The sequence below is a fragment of the Peromyscus californicus genome, unplaced genomic scaffold (assembly GCF_007827085.1).
Source record: "Peromyscus californicus insignis strain IS unplaced genomic scaffold, ASM782708v3 Scaffold_3__1_contigs__length_106647218, whole genome shotgun sequence".
Lineage (NCBI taxonomy): Eukaryota > Metazoa > Chordata > Mammalia > Rodentia > Cricetidae > Peromyscus > Peromyscus californicus.
In genome coordinates, this window is record NW_026294551.1 from 88247878 (window position 1) to 88259533 (window position 11656).

At 49.9% G+C, this 11656-nt stretch overlaps 1 protein-coding gene across 5 annotated transcripts in view; it reads left to right on the top strand.

Moving 5' to 3' along the window:
* Ift140 (intraflagellar transport 140) overlaps positions 1 to 11608 on the top strand; it is an 88909-nt gene extending 77301 nt beyond the window's left edge. For 4 of the 5 annotated variants that reach the window (XM_052758674.1, XM_052758673.1, XM_052758672.1 and 1 more), the window contains 11 exons: positions 782 to 972; positions 1420 to 1515; positions 1737 to 1869; positions 2674 to 2817; positions 4210 to 4338; positions 4467 to 4649; positions 5498 to 5704; positions 5989 to 6201; positions 6285 to 6451; positions 7285 to 7426; positions 10828 to 11608. In XM_052758674.1, coding sequence (XP_052614634.1) covers positions 782 to 972; positions 1420 to 1515; positions 1737 to 1869; positions 2674 to 2817; positions 4210 to 4338; positions 4467 to 4649; positions 5498 to 5704; positions 5989 to 6201; positions 6285 to 6451; positions 7285 to 7426; positions 10828 to 11034 — 1812 coding nt within the window. In that variant the 3' untranslated portion in view covers positions 11035 to 11608. Of the gene's footprint in view, positions 1 to 781; positions 973 to 1419; positions 1516 to 1736; positions 1870 to 2673; positions 2818 to 4209; positions 4339 to 4466; positions 4650 to 5497; positions 5705 to 5988; positions 6202 to 6284; positions 6452 to 7284; positions 7427 to 10827 lie in introns of those variants that run through there. The other variant, XM_052758679.1, reaches the window with a different exon arrangement.
* Positions 11609 to 11656: the final 48 nt, after the last annotated feature.

Sequence of the window (11656 nt, forward strand, 5' to 3'; positions counted from 1 at the left end):
CTGCAGTAAAAAGGGCAGAGGCTGCTAAGCATAGACCCTCCTCAGCTAAAGTCTAGTAATACAGGGAGGGCTGAGGAGACAGAGGGAGGCTGGCAGGTGGACAGGCAGAATCTGCCTATTGGTCTCTTGGGGCATGGAGCCTACAGAAAGGAGACAGAAGGTGTTCCTGGTAGATGTCCATCTACAAACAGGAGTCCCGCAAAATATCCTAAACTATTGGTTGGTTTCCTAAGGCCTCTGGTCTCTACTGGGGCTACCTCCTCCCGCCTTCAGCCCAAAGATACTGACACATTCCCCACAGTCAAGTGCTGCTGCCTTGGCTTAGTGTGCATACAACGGACAGACCTCTGAGCAGGGAACTGTGGGGTGCAGGCATTCCACTCACACATGTACTGCATGGCAGGAGCACCCCAGAGGACTTCCATATTTGTAGGGGAGCACAGAAGTTCTGCAGGACTCCCCCGGCCCCCCAGAGGACACCTGGGCTGTAGCAAGGTTAAACATTCCCTCAGCAATGTACAGGTCTAACTGGTGACTGGAAAGTCACATGGACACACGTTGCCTGTCTTGACTGTGCCAGCCCTGTGCATGGTGTCCATATGCATCCCAAGTGTGTGTCCTCAAGGCATGCTGTGCATCTTTGTCATGAGCTTGTGGGGGCAGCTATTGTCCTAGTCTGTGAAATGACCTTCACAGCAAAGTGACATTGTGACAGCGCCTTGTGATGGCCTTTCTAAAGCATCAGCGCTGTGACTGAGGAGGCATCTCTCTTAACCCCCAGGAGGAGGCTGAACAACTCTACAAAAAGTGCAAGCGCTATGACCTCCTGAACAAGCTCTACCAAGCCTCAGATCAGTGGCAGAAAGCTGTGGAGGTGGCTGAGCTCCACGACCGCGTCCACCTGCGCACCACCTACTACAACTATGCTAAGCACCTGGAGGCCAGTGCTGACTGTGGTCTGGCCCTCAATTAGTGAGTGGACTCAGGCAGGGATGGGCCCTGACTGTTCTAAACGGAAGGGTCTCACTCTTCTGTCCCAGGACGGCCCATGTGATCCTCCACAGGAGCTCTCCAGGAGCCTGGGTTCTGTGGTGGTGGGACAGGGTGTCTGACCTTCTGTATGTCAGTCAGTGTGGTACATACCAGACTTGGGGACCCCTGAGGAAAAATGTGCCACGGAGATAGAGCCACAGGGAAACCCATTCCGAAGCTGGGGTGAGCTGTGCTTAGAGTCATGTCCATGATCTGAACTTGTCATGATAAGCTCTGAGGTATGGCTAACACTCTGGTCCATATAGCACAAAACAGTGCACAGACCCCAGCGCCTCAGGCCAGGTGTACTGCTCTCAGGCTGCTCCCTGCGCTCTATGATGTAGCCCCTGATCCTGAAGCAAAATGGAACGGCTCCTTCTTCCACAGCTATGAGAAGTCAGACACCCACCGTTTTGAGGTACCAAGGATGCTCTCAGAAGACCTGCAGTCACTGGAGCTCTACATCAATAGGATGAAGGACAAGTAAGTGTCCCAATGGGACAACCCCTCCCAGTTGTGTGGGTCTGCCATGAAGTCTGGCATGGTGTTGTTCCATGTCAGAGCGGGGAGTGATCCAAGTGCAGGCCCTGGAACAGACTCCAGATCTGCCCCTTCCCGTCTCATGCATCACCTGTGGGCAGTGATGGTGCAGGGTGTCAGTTCCAGTCGGGGTGAGACCCTAAGCTCCAAGGGTTATCACACAGGACCCTGTGGAGGTGGTGGGCCCAGTACCTTGAGAGCCAGGCAGAGATGGACACTGCATTGCGCTACTACGAGCTGGCACAGGACTACTTCTCCCTGGTCCGTATTCATTGCTTCCAGGGCAACATTCAGAAGGTGAGAGTGCTTGGGGAGGTAGAGGTAGAGCACTTGCCTGCTGTGCATGGGGCCCTCAGATGGATCCACTGCATGTGCGTGTGTGTGCGTGTGTGTGTGTGTGTGTGTGTGTGTGTGTGTGTGTGTGTGTGTGCACGCAATTTTAATTTTAAGAAAGAAAGGAAGGTTAGGAGTGGAGAGATGACTCAGCAGTTAAGAGTGCTTGCTGCTTTTCCAGAGTTGAGTTCCCAGCATCCATGAGGGGCAACTCACAACCACCTGTTAACTCTAGCTCCAGAGCATATGGTGCCTTCTTCTGGCCTCCATGGGCACTGCATTTATATGCACAGACACATAAAAATTAAATATTTTTAAAGATCGGTGGGACTGGAGAGATAGCTCAGCAGTTAAGAGCACTGGCTACTCTTCCAGAGGACCTGGGTTCAATTCCTAGCACTCACATGGCAGCTCACAACTGTCTGTAACTCCAAGATCTGACACCCTCACACAGACATACATACAGGCAAAACGCCAATGCACATAAAATAAATAAGTCCTTAAGAATAAAAAATCGCAGCCGGGCAGTGGTGGCGCACGCCTTTAATCCCAGCACTCGGGAGGCAGAGCCAGGAGGATCTCTGTGAGTTCGAGGCCAGCCTGGACTACCAAGTGAGTTCCAGGAAAGGCGCAAAGCTACACAGAGAAACCCTGTCTCAAAAAACAAAACAAAAAAAATCGCATAGTGCATGCTGTGGGAGTGGACCTGTTTGAGTGGAGCGAAGCTGCTGGATGGAGGTAAGACCTGGCTGCTCTGGGTCTTTGCAGGCTGCCGATATAGCCAATGAGACTGGAGACTGGGCTGCATCCTACCACCTTGCCCGGCAGTACGAGAGCCAGGACGAGGTAAAGCAGGCAGTGCACTTCTACACACGGGCACAAGCCTTCAACAATGCCATCCGCCTGTGCAAGGTATGTGGTTCCACGTGGGCACAAGGAGGGGGTACTCTGTTGTGCCACATCCTGCACTGCTCGATCCTGGAAACCTGACTGGAGTAACAGCGGAGTGAAGAAATGACAGACACATGTCTAGAAAAGCTGGGATTGGGTGAGCTGTGCTTAATCTTAAGGAGAGCACTACTAGCAAACCAGAAACTCAGTGTGTTTAGTATATGCAGCAGAAGGAGGAGGGCTTAGTGGGTCTTGGGAAGAAGTCTCTGCAGTGGAGCAGTCTCAGGCTGTAAACATCTGGGAAGAGGGAACTGTAACACTTTCTGTACACACATCAGCATCATCACACAGACCTGAGAAAGGCTTCACCAGTTCCCCTGAGCCTGACCCAGGGAAGGTTTTGCCATTTCTTCTTTCTTTTTTTTCAACACAGGGTTTCTCTGTGTAGTTTTGATGCCTGTCCTGGATCTCGCTCTGTAGACAAGGCTGGCCTTGAACTCAGAGATCTGCCTGGCTCTGCCTCCCGAGTGCTAGGATTAAAGGTGTGCGCCACCACCGCCCGGCCAGTTTTGCCATTTCTATGGGTCTGAGGTATTGGATTCCTTAACGTAGCTAAGGCCAGTGTCAACAACACACATTCACACAGGGCTTCCTCCTCTCCCCACACTGTTGCTGTTTTCAAAGTTCTATATTGAGAGTACTTCAGCCTAGCAGTGGTGGCTCACACTTTTTTTTTTTTTTCGGAGCTGAGGACCGAACCCAGGACTTTGTGCTTGCTAGGCAAGCGTTCTACCACTGAGCTAAATCCCCAACCACAGTGGCTCACACCTTTAATCTCAGCACTTGGGAGGCTGAGGCAGGTGGATCTCTGTGAATTCGAGGCCAGCCTGGTCTACACAGCAAATTCTAGAATAGCCAGAGCTATTACACAGAGAAACCCTGTTTGAGAGGGAAAAAACACAAAGGTTCAGAGGCCTGGATTGTGAACACTGTCACCCACTGCTGGTTTCCATATTCACTTCTGGCTCTCCTGGCTCTTCTGGCCCTCCTCCCTTCCGGGCTTCCTCTGACATTGTGACACTGTCCAGTGCTCCTGAGCCAGTAGTAGGCTGACGCTTACACATAGTTAGACACCTCATCAAAAGCTGTTGGACATTTGTATGAACACCCCCTTGAGGTCTTGTTTCTGGAGTTCTCCCCACCTCGGGTGTTAACTTGCAGTGCCCTGTAAAACAGAACAGAAGGCATCTGAAAGTCCTGGTACACAGACTGACCTAGTAAGGCCTGCTGTGCCTTAAAACTCAACTGGCACTGATCCGTTGGTGATACCAGACACAGCCACATTCACAAATCTAAGTGGGTTTGGGTAGGCCAGACAGAACTACCTGCACAGCCACACCTTCCTCCCCGCAGGAGAATGGCTTAGATGACCAGCTCATGAACTTGGCCCTGTTGAGCTCCCCAGAGGACATGATCGAGGCAGCCCGGTATTACGAGGAGAAGGGCAAGCAGATGGACAGGGCTGTCATGCTGTATCACAAGGTGAGCAGTTGGCCTCCATTGGGGACCTGCAGAGACTAGAGACACCTGCCTTCGTGAAGATCCAGAAAAACTGGCTGGGTGCATTCTTGGGACCTCAAGCAGCAACTAAGTTTCACCACTGCCCATAGGCTGGACACTTCTCCAAGGCCCTGGAGTTGGCCTTCACCACCCAGCAGTTTGCAGCCCTACAGCTCATAGCAGAGGACCTGGATGAGAAGTCAGATCCTGCTCTGCTGGCCCGCTGCTCAGACTTCTGCATTGAGCACGGGCAGTTTGAAAAAGCTGTGGAACTTCTGCTGGCTGCCAAGAAGGTACAGGGATGGCGCGAGCCATGGGGTGGGCGACAGTTCGGCTATTTCTGTTTGTTACAAAGTCTTAAGAAGGCTGCGGCCGCAACTTGGCTGGGAGTCGGGTAGTCGGGGAGGTCTCAAAAGTTCACCCAGCATAGTACACCAAGACTGCTGCTGTGAGAGCAGCCTCAGCACCCAGCCCACATCTTCAGCTCTGACCAGGCAGTTGGTTCTTCCGTGTGTGTGTGTGTGTGTGTGTGTGTGTGTGTGTGTGTGTACACATGCAAGCAATGAAATCACACAACATAAATTTCCTGTATTTTGGGGGCTTGTTTTTCTAGATAGTGTCTCAAGCTGGCCTCAAAATCCTAGGCTCAAGTGACCCGGCTGCCTGAGCCTCTGAAGTAGCTAGAACCATAAGCACATGACACCATGCCCAATACAGGCTGGAGGGTTGTTGTTTTGTTTTGAAGATGGTGTCTATCTCTATATCCTAGAGATGTGGCCGTGAACTTACCATGAAGCTCAACCTGGCCTGGTACTCACATTCCTGCCTCACCTCCCAAGTACTAGGATTACAGGTGTGCACTACCACACCTGACTTTGAAGTCTTTTGTAATGAAAACGTACATTGTTGGAGCTTTTCCCACTGCAAATGTTAGTCTTCTGAGTTAATAAAAGCATGAGGGAAGATAACATGTCTGAGTCTGTCCCTTAGCTTAGTCCTTTTCATGTCCGACTCAGCCACAGGCAGTGGCCAGCATGGAGCCAGGGGCCCAGCTTCCTTGAAGGGGTGGCAGATGTGAAGGAAATCCAGGCTCTCAGCAGCTCAGCCACAGCCCTGCTTTCTCTCTCTGGCACTCTTGCAGTATCACGAGGCTCTGCAGCTGTGCCTAGAACAGAACATGACCATCACCGAGGAGATGGCGGAGAAGATGACTGTGGCCAAGGACTCCAAGGATCTGTCTGAGGAGTCGCGGCGGGAGCTGCTGGAACAGATTGCCAACTGCTGTATGCGCCAGGGCAACTATCACCTGGCCACCAAGAAGTACACGCAGGCTGGGAACAAGCTGAAGGTGAGTCTGTTTGGCCCACTGTGTCTCCGCTGGGCCATTTGTTGGGCATTTGGGCACATGCCCTGCTGCTACATGTACCGCTGAGTAGCCTGAGCAGGGGGCAGCCTTCCTAGCTAGGATGTTGAAGGCCTGGGGAGTGTGATCCATAACGGCCCTTGTAATGATGCTTCTGGTGGAGCTAGACTCACAGTATTGGGTCCCATTAGCAAACTGGAACTGCACTGTCCTGGAGTTTTTCAAGACCTAAACCTGCTCAACTGAGCCCTGGCCCTTTCTCTGCCTAGGCCATGAGAGCACTGCTAAAATCTGGAGACACAGAGAAAATTGTCTTCTTTGCGGGCGTCTCAAGACAGAAGGAAATCTATATCATGGCAGCCAATTACCTCCAGTCCTTGGACTGGCGGAAGGAGCCAGAGATCATGAAGAATATCATCAGCTTCTATACCAAAGGGCGGGCCTTAGACCTCCTGGCTGGCTTCTATGATGCCTGTGCCCAGGTACAGACCTTCTTTAGGGTTCCAGCAGGATTTCAGGGGTCCCCACAGAGCCCCTTAGGTCCTCAAGGGTCTCTTTGGTACAGGTGGAGATTGATGAATACCAGAACTATGACAAGGCTCACGGGGCACTGACTGAAGCCTATAAGTGCCTGTCCAAAGCCAAGGCCAAAAGCCCCCTGGACCAGGAGACCAAGCTAGCCCAGCTACAAAGCAAGATGACCCTAGTGAAGAGGTTCATCCAGGCCCGAAGGTATGTCCTCTAGGGGACTGGGTCAGGAGGGTAATGGAAAGCTGGCCTCGGGGAGCTTCTCATGTCCTCCAGGCCCTCTATTTGTACCCTAAGATTCTCCACTCCCCTTCAGAAGAGTTCAGGCTGACTTTCAGAGACCAGCCCAAGTTTGTGTTTCCAGCAGATATTCTTCAGGTAATATCAGCTAGATAGGATTCACTAGATAGGACTCACTGTTGCCTGTTATACCCAAGCTTCTCTCTGGGAATGCCCTCGAAATCTCAACATCATCTTGGGAAGATTATTCCACAGAAATTAAGAAAAAAGACAGGCAGGAGGAGTGAGCTCAAGTCAGTAGATATGTCTAAGGGGAGCCATGGACCCAGTCAGGGGCCATCGGAGTTATTTTTCTGTTGCTGTGAGGAGACACCATGCCATGTACATGAGGAGACCATGCCCAAAGCAACTTATAAAAGCACTTGACTGGGGGCTTGCTTATAGTTCCATAGAGGTAGTCCATGCACACTTCTGACAAGAAGGTTCTTCCTAGTTTTAACTGCCTTGTGTAAGATGGCACACCTTTCTGCATGTGCCCCGTCTAAACACCTTCTAGACACCTTCTAGGTGTTAGAGCATAGGACCTGCCACTGAAGGTGACGAGTGTATGTTAAGTAAATGGATTTATAAATGAACAAATTAAGGACTTAACATAATTCATGGAAGTCACCTTCACACACACAGATGCCATCTGGCCATTGCATAAAGCTGTTCCTACAGTACAGGTACCTATACCAGCTTCTGGCAAGCAATGAGTGTTGTGGGTCAGGCTCAAGGTTTGTCTGTCACCTTGTTAGGACATACACAGAGGACCCCAAAGAGTCTATCAGACAGTGTGAGCTGCTCCTAGAAGAGCCAGACCTGGACAGCACCATCCGTATCGGGGACGTCTATGGCTACCTGGTGGAACACCATGTACAGATGGAGGAATACCAAATGGTAAGGCCACCCAGCTTACCTCAAGTCCTAGTGCTCTAGAGCACAGCCCTGGTTGTTGGCAGAGATTATTACTATTTCCCTTGAGGTGACAAGCTCACTGTTCTAGTGTGCTTTCTATAGCTTTGATAAACACCAAAAGCAACGTAGGGCATAAAGGGTTTATTTCACCTTACAACTCCAAGGTTACAGTCTGTCACTGAGGGAAGTGAGGGCAGGAACCTGGAGATAGAACCCAAGCAGATGCCACAAAGGAACACTGTTCCCCATAGCCTGCTTTCTTAGACCACACAGGACCACCTCCCCGGGGATGGCACTACCACTCAATGGACTGGGCCCTCCTATCTCAGTCATTATTAACCAAGAGAATCCAGGGCTGGCAGGACAGAGAGTTGAGTGGTTTAGAGCACTTGTTATTCTTGTAGTGAACTCAGTTCAATTCCCATGACCCACATGATGGCTCTTCACCATCCATACGTAACTCCAGTTCCAAGGGGTCCAACAGCATCTGCCTTCCCCAGGTACTAGGCACACACACGATACACACACACAGAAGATGCCCCACAAACTCACCTACAGACCAATGTAATGGAGGCATTTTCCCAATTGAGGCTCTCTTCCAAGACGACCCCAGCTTGTGTCAAGCTGACAGAAAAATGAACCAGCACATTCACTTTGTTCATCGTTGAGAAAGTGTCTACAACAGACCCATGACTTTTTAAGATGGGGCTTGTGTAGTCCAGGCTGGCCTTGAACTATGTAACTGGTCCTAAGCCTACCTCTCCTCACCTAGTGCTGAAATCACAGTGGGCCACCATACTGTTTGTGCAGCACTGGAAACTGAACCCAGTGCTGCGCTCATGCTAGGCACCCTGCTCTACCAGCGGAGCTCCATCCCCAGCCAAGCTTCCATTTTACTACTACTACTACTGTCCTGTGTGAGTGACTGGCTCTGCCAGCTTTTGTATGACTGCTTTTCGTTGTTAGTCATCCCATGGCTGTACAGTGCACTGACTGAGTCATCTATCTCATTGTGGCCGTGACATTTTCATAGTGGCTGATGCTGAGCATCTCATTTACTTGTCATCTACTTGTCTTTTGTAGTATTCCAGACATTTCCGTCATTCTACTTGACTTTTGTCTGAGTAGGGTTTTTTTTTATTCATCTTCTATATCAAACATATGTTTCTATTCCTTTCCTTTTCTTTCCTTCCAGAATTCCAGCTGCTTACATCTATTGTCCCTCAACTCATCGTGGCCAAAATGTGCTTCATTTTATAGCTACTGTTGCTGCTCAGTTTTCCATCTCTTAAGGACTACTCTGATGTTGACCACCTAGACTTCTCACCTCAAACTTGGTCATTTTACCTCTAAGTCTGACACTGGTGTAGCTAGAGTTTTCCTGCTTGGCCCACGGTCAAGGCAAATCTCTCTCACCCGCCAGTCCAACAGCCACTCAGACCTGACCAAGTAAACACAGAGACTTATATTGGTTACAAACTGTATGGCCGTGGCAGGCTTCTTGCTAACTGTTCTTACAGCTTAAATTAATCCATTTCTATTAATCTATACCTTGCCACGTGGCTCGTGGCTTACCGGCATCTTCACATGCAGCTTGTCATGGTGGCGGCTGGCAGTGTCTCTCTCACCCAGCTTCCTGTTCTCTCAATTCTCCTCTCTGTTAGTCCCGCCTATACTTCCTGCCTGGCCACTGGCCAACCAGTGATTTATTTATTGACCAATCAGCAACACATTTGACATACAGACCATCCCACAGCACACTGGCCCAGCTCTGTCAAGATGCAAGTTCCTTCTAGACCCCGAGGCCTTCTCAACTTCATCTGCTCTTTGCTTTCCAGGGCTCCTTCTTCTTTTAATTCTGCTGCTGCTGCTGGACTTAGCTTTCTCTTTATCTTCTGCAATCCTTGGCTATGTCCTAAGCTTGTCCTTTGAACTTGTGTCCCATGTATCCACCACAGCACCTGACACAGACAGGCAATTCTAAATACCTAGGGCAGCATTTTCCCATCCCTTTGGGCTCATGTTCATTTGGCTCCTGGCCTGGGGTTTATGATTTGATGTCAAAGCCAGCCAAACATCACAATAGAGCCTTATATTTCTTATTTATGACCTTTATAGATGTAGTGTATCTGTCCAATAAAATCATTCTAAGTTTTGGCATACTTAAGAACACTGAGATCTAGACAGTTATGGTGGCACAAGTCTACAGTCCTAGCACCAGGAGGCAGAGGACAGAGATTACCACAGAATCTAGAGCAGCCTGGTGTACTAAGAGAGTTCCAGGGCAGCCAGGGCCACACAGTTAAACCCTGTCTTAAAACTCAGAAGCAGCTAGAAATAATATCTAATCATAACTGTTCATTTGAAAATGTTTAAAGCTTGGCTGTGGGTCTGGGATGAGATGGTCTCTTTATCTCTGACAAACAACTGAGGGAGTGAAGCCTTTTCTCCTCCAGCTGTGGATTCCACAGAGCACGAGATAACCGTGATGCCCACCTTTGGAGTCCACCTCTATAAACCCTTCCTTTAGCCCCCTCTGACACTACAAGCTCCCAATTTGGCTCTAAGGCTGTTGTCCTTCTGCTAGCAGTAAGAATAAATTTCATTTAATCTGAATTTAAAAAAAAATGTTTAAAGCTGCTAGTAATTTTGTTCATTGTTTGAATTAACATGCACATCTATGGGTAAGCCTTCCTTACCTCCTTTTTTGGATGAGATGCTCCCTGCAGATGAACATGTGTTTGCAGGTATAGGGAGACAGAAGTATGCTGCTCCACAGGAAGCAGGGTCTGTCCTGCCCAGCCCCCTACTCTCTAAGCCTGCCCTGTGCAAACTTAATTAATAACTAGGTTAAACCAGATACTTGATCAAAAGAAACAGTAAGCCACTAGCAGACTGACCTCAGTTCAGCCAAGCACATGCCCAGAATGGGTAAAAGATCCAGCCCTCCTTTGCCAAGTGTCCAGGGACATCCATGGCAAGCAGACTCTAGAAAAAGCGGCTCTAGAACTCACACCAAATTCTTGTGTTCTGGCTGCTAAAGGACCTTCAAGGTTTGCTGTTCATGTTAATCACAGTTCAGGCAGGGTTAGTCACTGAGAACCTGAAACATCAGATGGCTTCCCATACGACAGTCCCCTTACAAATACTAGAGAGCCCCAGGCCAGTGACTCTGAGTGTCCCTCGTAGCGAAGGAAGGCCTTGCTCTTACCTGGAGCAAGGATGCTTTCCTTGGCCGAGGGTGGGCAGCTGAGACCTGACGTTTAAGAAACCTTATTACCATGAATGAATGATATGGCAGCCTTGTTTTCACGTGAACTAAAGAAGTAACTGGTGGTCACATCTGTCAGGCCTTCAGGTCACCACTGTTCCTTCTGTTCTAGGCCTATAAGTATCTTGAGGAGATGAGGAAAAGACTTCCTTCAGCCAACATATCTTACTATGTGGACCAGAGCACTGTGGACACTGTGCACCAGGGCCTGGGTCTCCCACCGTCTCGCATCATGCCTGAGCGCGTCCACCACAACAGCATGGAGGACCACAAGGATGTGTATGAAGAGGTGCTGGAAGAGGTGGAAAATGAACCCTGAAAGCCCTGGGTCCCAGCTGCTGGAATGTGGCTTCTGGAATTTTCTAGTCGAGTCATTGGAAAGGCAGCTTTTTGTTTTTTTGTTTGTTTGTTATTGTTTTGAAATTCTGCACTGTTATGTGTAAGCAGGGCAGGGGACTTGGAGTCCAGCACAGCAGCCCAGGAGGAGGTGCAGTTCTGGTTTGCCCCGGTTCTGTTCTTAGAAGGAGGCTTGCGTTTGTGTGGGGTCATTCCTGCACCATTCCCGCCTCCAGGCGCTTGGCGGCTCAGTAGGTTGGGTTTACTTCCTTTGGAGGGAGTTAGCTTCATTTTTCTCATGTTCTCCCAGCAGTAGACTCAGAAACTTCTAGAACTTTGTGCTTGGGGCTACCTGTTACTGTTAACCATGCCTGTAGTTGGCTACTTGATAGTCCCCAGCCGAGCCCAGTGCTCCTGGGACCACAGCAAGGACCACCTGGGGCAGGCCTGAGCCACGAACACTGTGCCCTTTGTCACCAGAGCTGGGATTGGGATACCAGGCACCATCCATGGCTGCTCACACTCCTATGACTCCAAATAAAGCCCATTTTCTCAGAGTCTGTTCTCTCAAATGCCTGTACTCCTTGCTGCCCCTCATGAGGACC